This window comes from Capra hircus, chromosome 11, assembly GCF_001704415.2.
Source record: "Capra hircus breed San Clemente chromosome 11, ASM170441v1, whole genome shotgun sequence".
Taxonomy (NCBI): domain Eukaryota; kingdom Metazoa; phylum Chordata; class Mammalia; order Artiodactyla; family Bovidae; genus Capra; species Capra hircus.
The window spans coordinates 24,712,521-24,734,744 of NC_030818.1; the positions used below are offsets into that span (position 1 = coordinate 24,712,521).

Consider the following 22,224-nt stretch of genomic DNA (forward strand, 5'->3'; position numbering starts at 1 on the left):
AAGAAATCCATGCTATCTATTTCAAATATACTGGAGTACAATGAATATACAATAAACAAAAGAGTCTGAGTATGTAATAAGTAACATACCAGTGTGCGATAGTAGAAAAGATGGGGCAAGAGCCCTGTTTAGGGGGTTTTGTTTGTTTTTGGTCACACTGTGGGGCACGTGGGATCTGAGTTCCCTGACCAGGGATTGAACCCATGCCCCCTACAGTGGAAGCTCAGAGTCTTAATCACTAGACCACCGGGAAGTCCTGGGATGAAAGTCTTAATGACCAAAGTGAAGTGAAGTCGCTCAGTCATGTCCAACTCTTTGCGACCCCATGGACGGTAACCTACCAGGCTCCGCGGTCCATGGGATTTTCCAGACAAGAATACTGGAGTGGGCTACCATTTCCTTCTCCAGGGGATCTTCCCAACCCAGGGATCGAAGCCGGGTCTCCTGCATTGTCGACAGACGCTTTACCGTCTGAGCCACTAGGGAATCACCTAAACTCAGGAAAAGAAGTCAGGGAAAAGGAACGGTTTTGCTATTATTACCTCAGCAGTAGCAACAGCAAAGGAGAGTGGCTTCTCAAGGCTTTTCTTGAAACCCAGGGGTGTGTTAAGAATAAACTGCTGGACTAGGTTCTCAGAGGTTTTAATCCTAACTCCTTCACAATCACATCCTCTCTCGCCCCAGTTTTTTACCTGTACTACTTAAGGTTTGAACTAGATGATGGCTAACATTCCTTTAATGAACACTTCTGGTAACCCTTTCTTTGATAACTATATCCCCTTTCCGTCTCCTCTGCTCTCCTGCCCATCCCCACTAAATTACAATGTATAACACTAAATTATTCATGAATCAGTGACTTTAGTTTTTTGTGTTTATATATTGCTGGCTTTATGGCAACTGGTTAACAAAGCAAAATTCTAATTCAGATTGTTAACATTATCAGTTTATATTATCTAGTCCTAATAACCTAGCCAGATTAGCGTGGCCTATTACTCAATGTTGTTACAAGAAGTTTTGGCATAGCTATAATTGCCAATGGTGAAGACCAACTCAAATACTGATGTATTCATTGCGTTTAGCTGGTTTAAAATTGGCTTAGCTACACAGCAACCAAGAGTAAGAAAATGTTTCATTTCTTTTTTAAGACAATCCAGTGACAACATCTAAGTATGACTTTGGTATAAAATGGTTACATAAATATCCTTTCATCTTAAGTCTTATTAAACACATGGTGTTTAGTTTAAAAAAAAAGACATTAAGGGCAGAAGAAGATAAATATGGGTTGCAATATAAAACTATTTCTATTATCATTTTAATGTTGGAAATCTTATTTGGATAACTGAATGTTAGGACAATTAACATCTAGTAACAGCAATGAATTCAAATAAAATGAACTCCAATAAACTGCTAAATAATACAACACTCTTTTAAGTCATTTCAAGACAGAGAAAAAAGAAATCCAAAATGGAAAAGGAAGAACCTACTCAAGCTTCCATATCATATTATGGTATGATAAGGTATGATATCATACCATATTATATTATGGTATGATAAGGAGAATAAGAACAAAAATAAATCAGATAATTGAGAAATATGCTGGAGAAGTTTTTAAATACTATTCTTGCTTGTATCTACTAGCTCCACTCTACACTTTAAAATTTGGCCAAATTTTCAAAGTATTTGTTAAACAGTTCCTGCATCTGACATATGTTTCCAGGATACTTCTGACATTGATATAAGAGATTATAAAACATTTAGAAATGAAAATGTTACTCTCCAACAAAAAACACTGTAACTTCCAAGCTTCTTCTGTATTCAAAAGATGGAAAAACATTTGGAAAAGAGTAGCTTTCAGTTTTAAAATGTTCAAATAATATACTTTAAAACAAACACAAAAAGTGTAATTGTTCAAGGCAGGGAAGAGACAAGTCTAAATAAAATAAGATCTTAAAATTTATTCTAGGAGACATTCCCTTTCCTTTGCAGTCTCAATCTTCTTTACTCCATAATAAGTAAATTCTTTTATCCCTTCAGCTGGGAAGGACAATTTTTACTCCACCAAGGTGATGACAGGACCACTGCAGTGCTCACCCAGCAAGAAACGCATAAATATGAAGTAGCGTCAACTAGATCAAATGAAGTGTGTGCAAGAATTGCTCTGCAATGCATTAATTTAGGAACTCAGCGGAGAGGCTCCTACTATATCTAGCTGATCTAAACTTGAGCTCATGATAACACTGCACGAAGCTATGGTAGATAAAAGTGATAGGTAGAGCCAATAGAACAATTCCACTGACAACACAAACTCCTCCAAGAATTCTTCCAGGCACTGTGATAGGATACATATCTCCATAGCCAACTGTAGTCATAGAGATAATCACCCACCAGCAGGCAGCGGGGATGCTGGCGAAGTCCTTGTTGGATGTTTCCAGGTCCAACCCATGTTCAAGAAGCTGAGAAAGTGCGCTAAAGATTGCCATGGCAACACAAATGAAGACAAGTAACATAACCATCTCTCGGTAGCATCGTTTGAGAGTCAAACCAAGTGTCTGAAGACCAATGAAGTGACGGGCCAGCTTAATCACCCAAAAAATCCTCATCATTCTAAGCACCCGCAAGGTGACTCCAGCCCTCTGGAGTTGAGAGTTCTCGCCTGTAAATACGGTCATTAACACGGAGATGTAATACGGTGTGATTGCCAGTAAATCAATGATGTTCAGAGGTCTCTTGACAAACTCACACTTGTTTTTGGAGACAATGAACCTCACGATGCACTCCGCAGTGAACCAGCCTATGCAGATAGCTTCAATTATCCTGTCAAGAGAACAAAAGAAGAATTGATCATTTTATTTTTAAGCATTTTAATAGCTCTTAGATTTCTTCAGATAGTACTACACTAACATACTAATTTAGTTACTTTTCCAGAAAACATAAAAGAACAGACCGCATCACCAACATCACCAGACCCACCAGGATGCAACAGAACAACAAATACTTCAACAAATGAAAATTGAATTTGATGAAGCTCTTATTAATATACAGCATGTAATACCATTAAAAAATTTGTTTGCTTATCACTAGTACTGTAGAAAAATCTATCTCTTACATGGTGGCCTGAAATTAACTTATACTCAGCTTGCCACAATACGAAATGTTATTCCATGAGGATAGTGGTTCTCTAGTGTGATGTAAGTTATTAGGTGAATCAGAAAGACATGGTTCCTACAGACAGTGGGCACACCCAAGTTTTTGATGATTTATTTCTTGGTAAATAAGAGTGAAAGGGCCTTGTCCAGTGCGTCTCAAGCCAGGAGGACTCCATCGCTTTGCACTGCGAGGATTGCCTTGCCGGCTGCTGCAGGCCATCAAGCTCTACCTGCAGAGGCAGAGGCTGCTTCGAGACCTGCGCCCCTTCCCCTCGCCCCCCATTCACTGGCTCTACGGGCATCAAAAGGTAGACACATTGGAGGCAGGGGTGAATGAGGATGCTGGAAACCCGATTGCGCAGAGAAGCAGCTGCTTCCTTCTTTTCCTCCCATCCCTAGCCTGTGGCTCCCGGCACTTACATTACTCCATCAAACACCCTAGAGCCACTGCTACTGCTGCTGCTGCTAAGTTGCTTCAGTCGTGTCCAACTCTGTGCGACCCCACAGATGGCAGTTCATCAGGCTCCACCTTCCCTGGGATTCTCCAGGCAAGAACACTGGCGCGAGTTGGCATTTCCTTCTCCAATGCATGCCACTAGAAGGGATATTTAGGGGGTGGGAGTGGACTTCCCTCACAGCTTAGTTGGTAAAGAATCTGCCTATAATGCAGGAGACCTGGGTTCGATTCCTGGGTTGGGAAGATCCCTTGGAGAAGGAAATGGCAATCCATTCCAGTACTCTTGCCTGGAAAATCCCATGGACAGAGGAGCCTGGTGGGCTACAGTCCATGGGGTCGCAAGAGTTGGACATGACTTAGCGACTAAACCACCACCACCACCACCAAATAAGAGTGAACTCAAGATCATTTCCTAAAATGTGACTGTTATTTCTTTTTCTCTACAGGCTTGTGTGGGAGACACGGAATCTGAGCCTGCTTTTAGGCTTTGCAGGAATGCCAGCGTCTCCACCAGGAGAGCACCAGATCATGACCATCTCATCACGAGTGTCACAGTGGAAAAAAGGCTGAAGATTCCCACACTGGAGCAAAATAATCACTAGAATTTTCCCAAAGACCCAACAAGTTTGCGTATTCATTTTCCATAGCTGTTTTCATGCATCATGTATTTTTTTTTAATATAAGGTCACATTTTACCTAGATCAGTATTTACCAACCTTTTCACGTTACTACACACACAGAAAAGCATGTAATTAATAGAGCATACTGGCATCAGGGGTAGCATTTCTGAAGTGGAAGCCACCAGCCTTGCCTCACACTCCCCAAGGCTGAGGAGTTAAGTCTCAGCATACTGGTTAGGAAGCCCTGATAAAGAGTGAGAGGTAAGGCTAAAGTGATTTTTAATTAAATTACATTTTAAAATTCAAATTAAAAGTTATAATTGAGACTTCCCTGGTGGTCCAGTTGGTTAAGAATCTGTCTTCCAACGCAGCAGACGCAGGTTTGATTCCTGCTTGGGGAACTAAGATCTTCACATGCCTCGGAGCAACTGAGCCCGCATCACAACTAGAGAGTTTGCACATCGTGACGAAAGATCCTGTGTGGTGTAACTTAAGACTCAACACAGCCCAAAAAGTAAATAAATACGTATTTTTTAAAGACATAATAATCATTATACCCTCATTCATTTTTTCCCACGTAATTCAGTCTTGCTACTGACCTAGACCCAAACCTGAGAAGTATGATGAAGAGGGAAGAAAATAAAGCAGGTGGGATGGTAAGGTGAGTGACAATTTGAAAAGAATTACCCACGGTGCATTGCACAGGACACAAACTGCACTGGATGTGACTCATGGAAATGAATAAATAAAATGAACCATGTTCCCCTACTACAGATGCTGGGAAAGACTGAGGGCAGGAGGAGAAGGGGGCGACAGAGGATGAGATGGTTGGATGGCATCACTGACTCAATGGATGTGAGTTTGAGCAAACTCCGGGAGATGGTGAAGGACAAGGAAGCCTGGCATGCTGTAATCCATGGGGTCACAAACAGTCGGACACAACTTAGCCACTGAACAACAACAATCTACTTACAGTGGTTCCCAGAGCCACAGAGATTAATTTTATTTATTTCTTGAATAGGTGATAAATTCACAGGGTTTATATTTCAAAGGTTAAAAAAAAGTACAGAGTGCCCTATTCCCCCAGCACTCAGTTCCCTAGTGTCAGGAGTCAGTCCTGACTCCTCAGAGCCCTGGTTAGAAGGGCAAGGAGCCACTGACCACCAAGAAAGTGGAAACCTAAGTGTATTAACTTCTTGAGGCTACTGTAAAAACTCAGTGGCTTCAGTTCGGTTCAGTCGCTCAGTCATGTCCGACTCTTTGTGACCCCATGAATCACAGCTCGCCAGGCCTCCCTGTCCATCACCAACTCCTGGAGTTCACTCAAACTCACGTCCATCGAGTCAGTGATGCCACCCAGCCATCTCATCCTCTGTCATCCCCTTCTCCTCCTGCCCCCAATCCCTCCCCGCATCAGAGTCTTTTCCAATGAGTCAACTCTTCGCATGAGGCGGCCAAAGTACTGGAGTTTCAGCTTTAGCATCAGTCCTTCCAATGAATATTCAGGACTGGTCTCCTTTAGAATGGACTACTTGGATCTCCTTGCAGTACAGGGGACTCTCAAGAGTCTTCTCCAACACCACAGCTCAAGAGCATCAATTCTTCAATGCTCAGCTTTCTTCACAGTCCAACTCTCACATCCATACATGACCACTGGAAAATCCATAGCCTTGACTAAACAGACCTTTGTTGGCAAAGTAATGTCTCTGCTTTTGAATACGCTATCTAGGTTGGTCATAACTTTCCTTCCAAGGAGTAAGCGTCTTTTAATTTCATGGCTGCAATCACCATCTGTAGTGATTTTGGAGCCCAAAAAAATAAAGTCTGACACTGTTTCCCCATCTATTTCCCATGAAGTGATGGGACCAGATGCCATGATCTTCGTTTTCTGGACGTTGAGCTTTAAGCCAACTTTTTCGCGCTCCTCTTTCACTTTCATCAAGAGGCTTTTTAGTTCCTCTTCGCTTCCTGCCATAAGGGTGGTGTCATCTGCATATCTGAGGTTATTGATATTTCTCCCGGCAGTCTTGATTCCAGCTTGTGCTTCTTCCAGCCCAGCGTTTCTCATGATGTACTCTGTATATAAGTTAAATAAGCAGGGTGACAATATACAGCCTTGACATACTCCTTTTCCTATTTGGAACCAGTCTGTTGTTCCATGTCCAGTTCTAACTGTTGCTTCCTGACCTGCATACAGATTTCTCAAGAGGCAGGTCAGGTGGTCTGGTATGCCCATCTCTTTCAGAATTTTCCACAGTTTATTGTGATCCACAAGCAGAAATAGATGTTTTTCTGGAACTCTCTTGCTTTTTCCTAGAGAAATCTACTTTTTCACAAATCCAGAGGTCAGAAGTGCCAAATCATTATCATCAAGCCAAAATCAAGGGTGCGGAGGACCCACTCCCTCAGGAGGCTCCAGGGTAGAATCCATTCCTCACCTCCACCAGCTCCTGGTTGGCATCCCTTGGTTGGAGCCACATCACTCCTATCTCTGCCTCCGAGGCCACTGTGTTAAATCTCCCTCTGCTTCCACCGTGTAAGGACACACCATGTAAGGATACATTTGATAGCATTTAGAGCCTCTGAGACAACCCAAGACACATTCCCATCTCAAGGTTCTTAACGTAATCATATCTGCACAATTCCTTTTGATATATAAGGCAATATCCACCAGGGGCTACCCAGGTGGCGCTAGTGGTAAAGAGCCTGCCTGCCAATGCAGGTAGACATAACAGACACAGGTTAGATCCCTGGGTTGGGAAGATCCCCTGGAGGAGGGCACGGCAACCCACTCCACTATTCTTGCCTGGAGAATCACATGGACAGAGGAGCCTCGCGGGCTATAGTCCATAGGGTCGCGAAGAGTCAGACACGACTGAAGTGACTTAGCATGCACAGTGTAAACTGGTTACCAGCAATTAGGACCTGCCTTTTTTTTGTGGAGAGGAAGGGAGTATTTTTCAGCCTACACACAAACCAACCAAGAAGATGAAGTCCACAGTGAAAGTAATCCAACCTACTGCCTGGTGAGGGAGGTCAGCCGATGAAATCACAGCTGTCCCTGTTTATCTGTTACCTGCGGCTCAGCACACAGACCCCCATTAATCGGTGGCTGGCAGCAGCTTCTCTGTCCCCATTAGACTATCAATAAAAGCTACTGCCATAATGGCTTCTATGAGCCCCGAGGCTTAGAAAACTGGGATGGTAATGAAACTTGGTAGATCTAGAAAACAAGAGGCGGAGTTTTTTCAATATGCAGTTTTTATAAACGTAATACCATGCATCCCTTCTCCCCGACAATGCTCATCAAATACTCTACGTGTTCCCCCATATCTCTAGCCCTTTGCAGTTAGGCAGGGTCATGTGACCAGTTCTGATCAATGAGCTGTGAGCAAAATGACTACAGTTCAGGGCAGAGGCAATGAAGAGTAGGTGGGAATTCTCTTCCCTGCCATGGCAACCTGAAAAGCATGTGTCCTAAGAGGCTCCAAGATGGTATGGTCTCCATCAGCCCAAGTCCCTGAGTATATGTGCAGAGAAAGACAGAGATTCCCCATCCTGACTCTGATTGGATATGGTAATGTGAGCAACCATAAATCTTTGCTGTGTTAAGCCACCAAGATTTCTAAGTTGGCTGTTTGTTGTTGATGTTGTTTAGTTGCTAAGTCATGTTTGACTCTTTTGCAACTCCAAGGACTGTAGCCCACCAGGATTCTCTCTGTCCATGGGATTTCCCAGGCAAGAATACTGGAGTGGGTTGCATTTCTTCCTCCAGGGGATCTTCCCGACCCAGGGTTTGAACTTGGGTCTCCTGCATTAGCAGATGGATTCTTTCCTACTGAGGCACCACGGAAGCCTATCCAAGGTAATAAACTGGTAAATTCAGTAAGTAGTAACACATGCACTCAAAAGGGGTTGCAAAAGCACAAAGCAATCACAACAATAGTTTTCTTCGATCAGCTGCGGGTCTTTCCCGTTCCCCAGCTAAAGTACTGTGTCTCCTCTCCAGCCAGACATGAGCAAGAGCTCTGGACCTGATGCAGAGAGCCCTGCTGCTGTTCTCGCTCTGATCTTCTAAGGGCTCTCCCAGCAATAAAATCCTAAGATTCGATTAAATTAAGAAGAGTAAAAATGCTAATTGTGCCAAAAACACCAGAACATTTTCAGCTAATTACTTCCACTAGCAGCCAAATTGTTCAGATTTAAAAGGAGGAAATCCAAATCATGCAAAATAATCTTTCAGTCAGGAAATTTCAAAGAGACAAAGTCATCTGTAATGAGACCCACCGGGCTCCTCCTGCCCCACCTCCCAAGTCAGACACAGTTTATATAGAACTCCATGCGAAAGGGATGAATCAGTGAGAAACCCCAGGCATCCCTCTTCCACCAAGGACTATGCCAAAGCATTCCCCAACAACAAACACCACTAAGCCTGCCAAACCTCCCCATGTTTCCAAATGGCACTGTCACCAAAGCCACCTCCAGCAACTGCTGGAAAACTTGAGTGCTGTGTTACTGAGTATTGCAGCCAACGACCGGGTACTCCGTGGGCTACTTGTACAAAAAACAAGTTGGAAAAAAAGAACAGAAGATACTGAAGGATACCAGAAGCCTCAAAGCCCATTCTGATTTCTTTTGTGGCGCAAAGGTAAAGAAGCTAATGAATTTACAGCCTAAAATACAGTCCCCACTTATTCAGGCTTTTCCATTGGGCAGACACCATCTCATTTAACCTTTTTCAAGAACTCTAGAGCCTGTGTATTTCCCCGAATACCTCCATTTTACAGATGACAAAACTGAGGCTGAAAGTTAACCATCTCTTCAAGATCTCATAATGAAGAAATTGCTGTGGCACAGGTAATGAAACCCAGATCTACTGGAGGAACATCTGAACATGCTTATAATTGTATGGCAATGTTCACCGTTAATATTAAATGATATATGTCAATCTCTTCATCTCCATGGTTGATGTATTAAAGCAGATTTTTCACACTGCTGGTTCTTAACCCATTGATGGATCAAAACTGGCAGAGGTCTTTTTTTTTTTTGGAAGTTAAATAACAATATTACAGTGCAACAAAGTACAAAATTTTTTCTTCAGTTATAATATAATTGTATACTAAATTACGATGAAAAATGCATTCCTTTCTGTAGGCACTGGACGACCTCAAACCTTGCTGGCAATCACCAGTCATTCTAATTCCCCTAACTGACCCCTCATCATAGAAGGCGCTTATGGCAACGACTCGGAGGTTTACAAACAGGCTCCACAGGAGAACAAATACCTTCAGTGCTAACGAGCTCTACCACGGCGCCCTCTTGCCTGCAAAAGAGACCAGGACAGGACACAAGACACCATTAACTATGTCGTGTGAGGTGGACCTCCGCCTCCCTCTGGGTACTATCTTCTCATCTTTTTCCCCTCATTATTCTATTTTGAAAAAGTTCAAACATGGAACAAATTCATTAATATTTTAAATATACTCGCTTATCACCTATTCACCCCTTTATCCAGGTATTAATCTATCTTTCAGGAGGGATGCATTTTATAGAAAATCCAGGACTTCTTTGCTGGCACAGTGGATAAGAATCTGGCTGGCATTGCAGGAGGCATGGGCTCAATCCCTGGTCCAGGAAGATCCCACATGGTGAGGGGCAGCTAAGCCCCTGCACCACAACTATTGCGCCTGTGTCCTGGAGGCCGGGAGCCGCAACTACTGACGTCTGCGTGCCCTAAAGCCTAGGCTCTGCAGCAAGAGAAGCCACCACGATTAGAGGCACTGCAACCAGAGAAAAGCCGCACAGCAAGGAAGACCCAGAATGGCCAAAAATAACAAATAAATAAAATTATTTTTAAAAAGCAATGAAGATCCAGACGAGCCAAAAATAATTAATTTAAAAATAAAGTGAATCCAGACATCAATGCATTTCCATCTAAAAACTTCAGAATGCATTATTAGCCAGAGTTCAATAACTTTCATTTTTTTCTTTTGATTTGAACTTTACATGCAACGGAGCACACAAACCTTGAGTGCACATTAACTGAGGTCTGACAACCGCATGACTCCTATAACCAAAACTCCTATTAAGATGTAGAGCATTCATATCTCCCAAGAGCTCCCTGCCTTATTCATCTTTGTATCTCCTGCCCTTCCTTCCCAAGTTCATCAGACACATAACAAGTGTCAAACAGCTTTTTGCCCAGTACAATATAAGTGACCTTGCCAGAACTTGAAGGACGAGAAAGGCTTCTTCTGGAAGCTTTATAAGATAACTGAAGTCTGCCATCAAAAATGGTGCTGAATTCAGTTGGACCCTTGTCTTACACCAAGTACAAAAGTGAACTCAACGTGAATTAAAGCTAAATGTAAGACCTAAGATAATTTATTTTTAATTCCTAGAAGAAAATATGGAAGGAATGCTTCATGACATTGAACTTGGCCATGATTTCTTGGATATGACACAGAAAGAACAAACAACAAAAATAAAAAGAGACAAATGAGACTTATCTCAAACTTAGAAGCTTTTGTGCATCAACAAACACAACTGAGTGAAAAGGCAAGCTACAGAAGAGAAAATATTTGCAAACCATATATCTGATGAGAGATTAACATCCAGAATACATATCAAACCCCTACAACTCAACAACAACAAAAAAATCAAATAAATCCGACTTAAAAATGAGCAAAGGATCTGCATAGACATTTCTCAAAGATGATACACAAATGGCCAACAAGCATTTGAAAAGATGCTCTGTGTCACTAATCATCTGAGAAATGAAATCATCAGAATCATCAAGTCATCAAGATCATCAGAAGATACCACCTCACATCCATTAGGATGCCTACTATTAAAACAGAAAACAAGTGTTGCTGAGAATGCGGTGAAATTTGAAACCTCCATGTACTATTGTTAGGACTGCGAAATAGTGCAGCAGCTATGGGAAACAGCACCAAAGTTCCTCAAAAAATTAGAAATAGAACTTCCATATGCTCCAGCAATCCCACTTCTGGGTATATACCCAAAAGAACTGAAAGCAGGATGTGGAAGACCTGTGTTCACAGCAGCACTATTCACAACAGTCAACAGGCGGAAGCAACCCAACGCCCACTGACAAAGGAATCAATAAACAGAATGTGTCATAGTCTTACAATGGAATATTATTCAGCTTTACAAAGGAAGAAAATGCTGTCACATGCTAAAAAATGGATGAACCTTCAGGATACTATACTAAGTGAAAGAAAGCCATCACACACACACAAAGACAAACACTGTATGATTCTACCTATATGGGCTTCCCTGATAGCTCAGTTGGTAAAGAATCTGCCTGCAATGCAGGAGACCCCGGTTCAATTCCTGGGTTGGGAAGATCTGCTGGAGAAGGGAAAGGCTACCCACTCCAGTATTCTGGCCTTGAGAATATAAGGACTGTATAGTTCACGCGGTTGCAAAGGGTCGGATGTGACTGAGCAACCTTCACTTTCACCTATATGAGGTATATAAAGCGGTCAAATTTAAAAGTAGAGTGGTGGTTACCAGGGGCTGAGGGAAAAGGAAAAAGAGAAATTGTTGTTTAATGGGTATTCCTCCTAACACCTCCATATTACCGATGACAAAACTGAGGCTGAAAAGTTAAACATCTTTTCCAAGATCACACAATTAAGAAATGGCAGTGGCACAGGAAATAAAATGAGGATCTACTGGGCTTTGAAGCGCTAAGAAACATCTGAAGGTGCTAACGACTTTTATAACAACATTCACTAACATTAAATGATATATGTCAATCTCTTAGTCTCTATGGTATATGTATTAGAGTAGCAGTTTTCACTCTTCTGGTTCTTAACCCAGTTTCACATATGCAAGATGGTATATTTTATATTATGTATTTTTTACCATGATAAAGAAAAAAGGAGAGAAGGCAGTGGGATTTAAATCCATGCTCCCAAAGAAACTGGAGCCTTAATTCAGACTCTTAGACCATGTGCCCATGCTACCCACTGGGTCAAACTAAAACAATGGTGCTGACGCTGCCATCGAAGCAGTGACTTACATTCCGCCTTACTGCAGAAGGGTTTAAGGTGATTGTTCCTGTCATTCGCTCCAGCCAGAACCTGATCAAAATTCAATATTACAGAGACAATTAAGAAAGCTAGAATATAAAGGGGCTTCCCCTGCAGCTCAGCTGGTAAAAAATCCACCTGCAATACGGGAGACCTGGGTTCGATCCCTAGGTTGGGAAGATCCCCCTGGAGAAGGGAAAGGCTACCCACTCCAGTATTCTGGCCTGGAGAAATTCTATGGGCTGTAAAGACCATGGGGTCACCAAGAGTTGGACACGACTGAACAACTTTCACTTCACTTCACTTCACAATATAAAAAAGTCGAAGACTGAATATTTTTACTGAATAGGTGACTTGAAAAAGTTAAATGAATGACACAAATATACAAAAGAACAGAAAACATCTGCAATATTTACTGTACTATGTACGTTATATAAATACTATATACATAAGCATACATATGTAATTATAATAAAATTATATTTAAAAGCAAGTACAATGTCACAGTGATTAAGAATATAGCATAAAAAATGCTTTATTATTTCAAACCTCAATAACTGTTTCTTTTCAATTGAAACAGAATTTCAGGATTCAAGTTTATAGTTTTGGTGGGGAAAAATGAAATATAAGTCCCTTAAAGGCATATACATGTTGAAAAACAAATATAAGATAAATGATAATAGACTGAGATCATTTTTTACACAAAATAAAAATATGAACATGAAACTGTCCAACAAAGGAGGATTTTTAAAAAGATTTATTTATTTGGTTGTACCGGGTCTTTGTTGCAGCATAAGAGATCTTTAGCTGCAGCATGTGGGATCTAGTTCCCTGACCAGAGATAGAACCTGGGCCTCCTGCACTAGAAGCATGGAGTCTTAGCTGCTAGACCACCAAGGACGTCCAAAGACAATGATGTTGATGTCCAGTGGCTCAGTCGTGTCTCACTCTCTGCGACCCCATGGCCTGCAGCGCTCCAGGTTTCCCTGTCCTTCACTAACTTCCGGAGTTTGTCCAAAGGTAGGGGAATCTTGAAGCAAGTAACCCTTCTCCATTAATAACATGCTGTGAAACCATGGATACACTATTCAATCTCTCTTCCTAAATCTTGCTCAATGATTAAATGATGAGAATGCCAGGAGGACCTATCTCTCAGGTTGTCTTAAGGATTAAAGGAATTAGGGACTTCCCTTGTCCAGTGGTCCAGTGGTTAAGAATTTGCCTTGCAATGCAGGGGACGTGGGTTTCATCCCTGGTCCAGGAATGAAAATCCCACATGTCATGGAGCAACTAAGCCCATGCGTCACAACCAGAGAGTCCTTGCACCACAACAAAAGATCCCGGTGCGCCACAACTAAGACACAGCCAAATAAATAAACAGATAAATTTTTTAAAAATTAAATATTAAAAAAGAATTAATTAATATGAAATAATAGTAAAAGCTTAATATATTGTGTCTATAATTGTCACTATTACAAACCATCTCTGGACTCATAGTCTTCTCTTCACACTTAAAAGGAGATCACTTCGATATTTTCCTGAGCACAAAGAGAAGGCAAGGATGAATGCTTCATCTTTTCATTTTCTCTTCTCCCAAGAATTCTGCTTATATTTTTATACACTGCTGGCTGTAGCATAAAGTGGTAAAAACCACTTAAAAGAGCAATTGCCAGGATTTGTCAAGCTTTATACTGCACATGAGACCCAGCCACCCACTCAAGGAATTTATCTTACAAACACTCTCTCATATTTACACAAGAATAAGTACAATGAGAGCCACTGTTTGTAATACCCAAGGATAAAAAAAAATACAAACATCTATCCTTTGGAGATTCATTATATAAATGTATTTCCCGAAGTCATCAGGTTGAATCATAGGAAATTGACATTGGGAATTTAACAACTCCACCTTATGCCACATAGCCACAAAAAGGAATGTGGTGAGGTGCATTACTGTGATTATGTGAAGCAGGCTTCATGACATACAGGTGCAGAACAGTGCATATATTATGCTCTAATTGTGTGTGTATATGTGCATACATGTACTAGAAGGATACTTAAGAAACTGTTAGCTGCTGCCTCCAGAGAGGGAGCCTTGCTCAGGATGGAAACTCACTTTTTATTTTATTACCTGTGGTAATGTTAAATGATTTACCATGTGCCCATATTATTTTTCCAATTAAGAAAAAATTTTAAAGAAAAATGAAAAAGCACGCCCAACTAGAAGAGCAAGCACTATGATGGAGTTACCAGTGACTTGAATCAACCAGCACACTCCCAAGAGCGGCACAGAAAGAAAAGCTGCACCCTTCCTACCCCAAGCTTTCAGACCGAAACATATGAGGCATTTCCAATCACATTTCCAACAGGTCTGTACTGTCTGATGATACCTGGTGTAATAAAACTTTCCAACAAATTGCACATCACCATCCACTACACTCTCTACAGTCTCTTTCATATCCTTATAAGAGTTTTTGCCACAAGTTCAATGGGAGAAAAAGCTCAATTAAAAAAAAAACTGAATTTTTTCTTATGTACTTTAATTATCTTACCAAAAAGAAATCCACTCATACATGTTTATCCTTCTACTCTAGAATAATAATGAGAATACATTAAATAAAGTACTAAGCATTTTTCTGTAAATTTACACATACTAATTCACTTAATTCTCACAACTGAATGCAATAGGTTTTATTTTTTCCCACCTATAAATGAGGAAACTGAAGCGAAGATAAGTTACTTGCTCATGCCACACAGCTAATAAATGGCAGATTAATAATATATACTCATTGGTTATGTAATACATTGAATCCTGGCTGGGATTTATGCATTTCCTTATAGCTGTAATTAATGTACGCTTGTTATTTTATGTTCCTCATTTTGTATTACTTTGCTTACTCATGCCTGTGTTTGGATGGCATCTTTAGGACACGTGGTAGGATAAAAACAAGGATGAACAGAAAGGTCAGTCTTCTACCACTGGGGATTGGCTACAGAGGACTCTGGACTCCCCTTTGGAGTTTTTAAGGGGTCGCTACTATTCTACTGGGCTTCCCTGATGGCTCAGACGGTAAGGAATCTGCCTGCAATGCAGGAGATGCGGGTTCAATCCCTGGGCTGGGAAGATCCCCTGGAGGAGGGCATGGCTGGCAACCCACTCCAGTATCTTGCCTGGAGAATGCCATGGACAGAGGAGCTTGGCAGAATCAGTCCATAGGGTCACAAAGAGTCGGACACAACTGAAGTGACTTAGCAAACACACACACATGAGCATACAACCCAGAACCCTTTATTGTCCTCCCTGTCTGATGGGTCAGCAAGCATTCACAAAGGGAGGCAAGAAATGTCCAAGGCTTCATCTGAATCTCCTATGATGGGGGATGCAATGTCCTGGGGTAAGGATGGAGTGACAATCTGTTACTTGGATGTGGTTCTAAGCCGGTGGAGCACGTTAATTCATTCTTCACACGGTGAAGTTTGTGAATTCCTAATGTATGCCAGGAGCCAAAGAGCCACCAAGAGGTCTAGAAAGGTGACTTATACATAGAACTTAATTATAGTTATTCAAGGTGTCATCATTGGAGGAAGCTGGGTGAAGGGTACACTGGAACTCTCAGTATTACTTTTGCAACTTCTTGTAAGTATAAAAGGATTTCAAAATAAAAAGTTTCTTTAAAAACAACAAAACAGGGACTTCCCTACAGTGGCTAAGACTCTAAGCTCCCAATTCAGGGGGCCCAAGTTTGATCCCTGGTCATTGAACTAGATCCCACATGCTGCAACTAAGAGTTTGCATGCCAAAACTAAAACATCCCACATGCTACGTTGAAGATCAAACATCTTGCGTGCCTCAACTAAGACCCAGCACAGCCAAATAAATAATTTTAAACAACAACAACAAAAAGAAGACTGAATTTAATCTAAAAAACATCTTAGTGAAAGGTAAGATATACCCTCCCCAACAACAACCTTGCCTGTAGAAACTCAAATGAAAAAGGTAGAGAGTGATAAATGCTGTAATCAACATGCATTAAGTTCAGCAGTTAAGTTTTCCTTCATCTGGGGGATTATGGAAAACTTCTTCAAGAAAGTGGAGATCTAATCTGTCATGGAAAGACCAGCACAAGCAAAGGCAGGAAGGTGCTGATAAGCTCAGAACAATGAAAGCAATTACATTAAAAAAAAAAAAAAAGTCCAAGGCAGGTAATAAAGATGGAAAGGTAAATTAAACCCTGAAGTTTATTTGATGGCAATAATCATGGGTACCATTTACTGAAATGACTCCTATGAGGCTGGTAATTTCAATATGACCATGTCATAAGCATAAATGGAAAGGAGCCAGGTTATCAAATTGTTAACAGTGGTTAGTCCAAGAGAAACAGGAAGACTGGCAGGTAAATTACTATAAAGTAGGAATCCATTTTTTTGCCATAAACATCTATGAATGGCTGAATTTTTCACAATTAGAATGTATTCAAGTATTAATTATGTGATTCTTTAAATAACTTTTCTTAAACTTTTGTTCTTTAATTAATTTATTTTTATTTTTGGCTGTGCTGGGTCTTCCTTGCTGCATGGGCTCTTTCTCTAGTTGCGGCAATGGAGGGGGGGCCCTGCTCTCTAGTTGCAGCAATCTGGGGGGCTGTTTCTCTACTTGCGGCAACCGGGGGGCTGCTCTCTACTTGCGGCAATGGGGGGGGGGTGCTGCTCTCTAGTTGCGGCAATGGGGGGGGCTGCTCTCTAGCTGCAGCAATCGGGGGGCTGCTCTCTAGCTGCGGCAATCGGGGGGGCGGCTCTCTCGCTGTGGCAATCGGGGGGGCGGCTCTCTCGCTGTGGCAATCGGGGGGGCGGCTCTCTCGTTGTGGCAATCGGGGGGGCGGCTCTCTCGCTGTGGCAATCGGGGGGGCGGCTCTCTAGCTGCGGCAATCGGGGGGGCGGCTCTCTAGCTGCGGCAATGGGGGGAGCTGCTCTCCAGTTGCGGCAATGGGGGGGCTGCTCTCTAGCTGCGGCAGTCGGGGGGCTGCTCTCTAGCTGCGGCAGTCGGGGGGCTGCTCTCTAGCTGCGGCGATGGGGGGCTGCTCTCTAGCTGCGGTGCAGAGCCTTTTCCCGGCAGTGGCTCCTCCTGTTGTAGAGCATGGGCTCTAGGCATATGGGCTTCAGTAGCTGTGGCACGTGGGCTTTGCTGCTGCACAGCATGTGGGATCTTCCCGGACCAGGGATCAAAACTGTGTCTCCCGCATTGGCAGGTAGATTCTTTACCAGTGAGCCACCAGGAAAGCCTTTCAAATAACTTCTAAGGATACATTATTACCGTCAGGGCCCACAAGCTGGTCATCACCATTGCATTATTTCTATTGTACAGATAAGAAAACAAGTTCTAAGCTAAGTCAGTGGCCTGGCTGAGGGGATGGGACTACAGCAGGGACATTTCCGCTGGGGAGGCGACTGAAAACAGGAGATCTGGCTATGGAATTACTAAAATATGCAAAAACAAAAATAAAAGCCAGAAACCAAGCAGTGACAGTAGAACAAGGAGAGGAGGGACCAGGTCAGAAAAGTCACAGGTGCAGAAAAGCCGCAGAGAGCAGAGAACAGGGGGCCTCACTGGGCTGCCAAGTGAGATGTCAGTGCAAAGAGGAGTGATTGTAGGATTAAGGGCTGGAAGCCTATGGCAAAGCTGATAGATTTTCAAAGTTACAGCTTTAAAGGCAAAGGGAACCCATTAAAGATTTGGCAACAGGTGGGTTCATTCACTGAATAAGCATTTCTTAAGAGGTTACTATGTGCTGGGCACATTGCCAGGCTCAGGAGCTGGGAAGAGGCCAAGTGCACTGTGGGAATACATGTCGGGCAGGAGTTTATGAAAGGACTGGAGGCTGCAGACACTCAGGAGACTAGACACAGGCAAGAGAAAGGGAAGGCCCAAACTGGCAGGTGTGGGGGAAAGATAACAGAAGCCTTCAACAAGACTCTGCCACTGACTGGCTATGAGAACTGCAGGTTCTCATCCTCTCTGCAAGGATGTCAGCAAACGTCAAGGACTCAGCAGACCTTCATCGCCACCCTGGAGACATGCGGGTCAGATGGAACCTGGCAGTTGCCCGGAGCCCATGCCTATACTAAAAGGCAAGTGAAGAAAAACCACCCAACAAAATCCTATTACAAAAGATGGCCACTCTGAACAAGTCTCTCGATTTTCCTAAGAGATGAAATGACAGATCACCTTCCAGAGCCAGATTATGAAAAGCATTTCATCAATATCATGCACTGCTGTAGGGCTTCCCCAGTGGCTCAATCAGCAAAAAAAAAAAAAATCCACCTGCAATGCCGGTGACCGCCTGCAACGCAGGAAACACGGATTCGAAATCTGGGTCAGGAAGATCCCCTATAGAAGGGAAAGGCTACCCACTCCAGCATTCTTGCCTAGAGAATTCCATGGACAGAGAAGCCTGGTGGGCTACAGTTCATGGCGTTGCAAAGAGTAGGACAGGACTTAGCAACTTAACCACCCCCACCACATGCATTACTGTTTGTATTCATTACCCTCTAATCGAGGACCTGGCTCTGGGCTGACTCTGAAGAAACCGTCCACGTTTCTGTCTGTATCTCACCAGATGCTCTCATAGTCAGGGACACCAGGACAGCTTTTCTTCACCAGATGCTGATGAATGTGTTTTCAGTAAACCACCATGTTCTAGATGAAAATACACATAACAAGTAGGGAGACCCAAAACCTGTGGTTCTGTTCTCATTACTAAAAAATTTCCCAGAGGTGAGATGACCCAGACCCACCAGCACCTACCCACCCAGGCCACCAGCATTCTCCACTCCAGAGGGATCTCCTTCATCCTGCAGGTACATCACCTCCCCCAGCACCTTCATCTCCACTCCAAAATCCATCTAAATAATGATACAAGAAGATCAACTCATTGCAAGAATTAATCTGTTCCCAATCCATATATAACTACCAGATGGGTTCTACTACTTTCTGTTTATTTCATTGGTAATTAATTGCTAAAAGGAATTTTTTTAAAAAGAAAGGATATCAAGAGACCATCCTCCTCTTTAGACATGATCCTCCTATAAAAACTGATACCAATTTTTCCTTTCCTTTCTAGTTTCCCTTTTTTTTTTTTTTTACATTTTAAATATTCTTTTCCATGATGATTTATCACAGGATATTGAATACGGTTCCCTGTGCCATAAGTAGGACCTTGTTACTTATCCATCCCGTATGCACTAGTGTAAACTAGTATAGGACCCGCCTTCTGCTAACCCTAAGTCGTTCCCTCCTCTAATTCTTTTATTTAATAGCATTTTACCTTTTAAAAATTGAAATATAGTTAATAAATATTGTGTTAGTTTCAGACTCACTGCATAGTGATTTGATATCTGTATACATTATCAAATGATTGCCATGGTAAGTCTAGTAACCATCTGTCCCTGTATAAAATTACTGACCATATTTCTTATGTGCTATCATATATCACATAATATACCTCAGTGTCTTATTTATTTTCTAACTAGATGTTTGTACCTCTTAATACCCTTCATCTAGTTCACTTTCCCTACCCCACCCCCAAACAGGCCCCAGCAACCACCAATTTGTTCTCTGTATCTATGAGTCTTTTTTCATTTTGGTTTGTTTCCTTTATTTTGTTTAAATTCTACATATAAGTGAGATCATAGGGTATTTGTCTTTCTCTGTTTGACTTATTTCACTGAGCATGGAAAAAAAAATTGATAAACTAGACTTCATCAAAATCTGAAACTTTAATACACTGAAACCAAATAGGCAAGCCAGAGAATAGACGAAAACGGTCATAAAACATTTATCTGGGGCTTCCCTAGTGGCTCAGTGGTAAGTAACCTGCCCACCAATGCAGGAGACACGCGTTGGATCCCTGATTTGGGAGGATCCCACACACCTCCGAGCAACTAAGCCCCAGCCCCACAACTACTGAGCCTGTCCTCTAGACCCTGGAGCCTTAACAAAAGAGGCCACCACAGTCAGACTCTGATGCACTACAACCAGAGAGTAGCCCCTGCTAGCCACAACTAGAGAAAAGCCCGAGCAGCTACGAAGCCCCAGCACAGCCAAAAATAAAGAAAGAAAATGTAAAAGCAAACAAGCAAACATTTATCTGACAAAGGACTGGTATCCGCAATGTAAAAAGAATTCCCAAGACTCATTAATAAAGACAAAAAGCCCATCTTCTTATTTTTTTAAAAAAAGGTAATTTGGACAAACACTTCACCTAATAAAATATAAAAGGTGATCTGCACTCTCATCATCAGGGAGATGAACATTAAAACCACAATGAGGGCTTCCCTGGTGGCTCAGCGATAAAGAATCTGACTGCCAATGCAACAGACACAGGCTCGGTCTCTGGTCCAAGAAGATCACACATGCCATGGAGTACGTAAGCTCACGCACCGCAACTGCAGAGTCTGTGCTCCAGAGGCAGCGAGCCGCAGCTACTGAGCCTGCACGCTGCAGCCACTGGAGCCTGCGCCCTGCAACACGAGACGCACTGCAGTGGAGTCCATGCACCGCAACTAGAGGGACGCCTGCACAGCAGTGAAGACCTAGCGCAGCCAAAATAAATAAATAGTAAGTAACTACAGTGAGATATACACGCAACAGAATAACAAGGCTGGCCACACCAACTACTGGTGAGGATGCGGAACAATAGGAACCCTCATACGTTGTGGGCAAGGGGTTGGGGGGATAGACGGGTGCAACCTCTCTGGGAAAAGGTGTGGCAGTGTCCCCAAAGCCCTAGACGAGTTTCTGATGTGCCAGAACATACAACACAGTCAATGAGTTAGGAGTGGCCTAAGTGTGCATTTATTAAAACAAATTTTATGTGATTTTGAAACAGAAAGGTTAAAGTGGAGAAGGGAAAAAAAAGAATCAAGAAAATAATAAAGATAAAAATATATACAAATAAGAAGAACACAAAGATTAAAAAAAACAACAACATGAAACCAAAAGCTGGTTCAAAGAAAAGATTAATAAAAACCAAAAACCTTGCCCCTGGCAATGCTCCGCAAGGAAAAAAAGGTCGTAAAAACAGTAATGTGACCACAGAAGTAGGGTCCAGGTACTCACAGAAACTAGATACATGGCAGATGAGGCCCTCCAGATCCGTGGAGTAAATACTGGACTATTCTATAGTACTGAGGAAACTCTCATCCATATGAAAAAATAAAATTAGATCCCTTGTACCAATATCATCTTAAGTAGAGACTTCCCTGGTGGTACAGTGGATAGGACTACGCCTGCCAATGCAGGGGGCATGGGTATGATCCCTGGTCTGGGAACATTCCACATGCTGCCAAACAACTCAGCGCATGCACCACACCTACTGAAACTGAAGCCTGCATGCTCTAGGGCCCTCAAGCCACAACTAACAAGCTCCTGTGCCATAGCTACTCAAGCCACGCGCCCAGAGCCTGTGATCCGCTACAAGAGAAGCCACCACAGTGAGAAGCCTGGGCACCACAACGAGAGAGCAGTCCCCATTCTCGGCAACTACAGAAAGCCCACCCAGAGCAGCAAAGACCCACAGCCACAAATAAAATACATAAATAAATTTAAAACCTCCAAAAAATAATTTTTGGTAGATTAAATGCCAAATTTGGAAAATAAAAGTTGAGCAAAATCTTTACAAATATATTTTTAAATTTTAAGACAGTATAAAAGAATATAAAAGACTCCTTAAGATTTTAGAGATACAAGATGCCTTCTTAAATAATAGTAATTAAAAAAATACAAACCATAAAGGAATATATTGATAAATTTGTCTATGTGAAAATATACAAATTGTGTACACCAAAAAACACGATGTATCTCTGTGTACTAAGTCACTTCAGTTGTGTCCGACTCTTTGCGGCCCCAAGGACTGTAATCCACCATGCTTCTCTGTCCATGGGGA

The 22,224-nt window shown here is 42.2% G+C and overlaps 1 protein-coding gene across 2 annotated transcripts in view; it reads right to left on the reverse strand.

The window, feature by feature from the left end:
- The window catches only part of KCNG3 (potassium voltage-gated channel modifier subfamily G member 3), a 52,931-nt gene continuing 31,094 nt past the window's right edge, over positions 388-22,224 (reverse strand). For both annotated transcript variants that reach the window (XM_018055172.1, XM_018055171.1), the window contains exon 2: positions 388-2,814. In XM_018055172.1, coding sequence (XP_017910661.1) covers positions 2,169-2,814 — 646 coding nt within the window. In that variant the 3' untranslated portion in view covers positions 388-2,168. The remainder of the gene's footprint in view (positions 2,815-22,224) is intronic.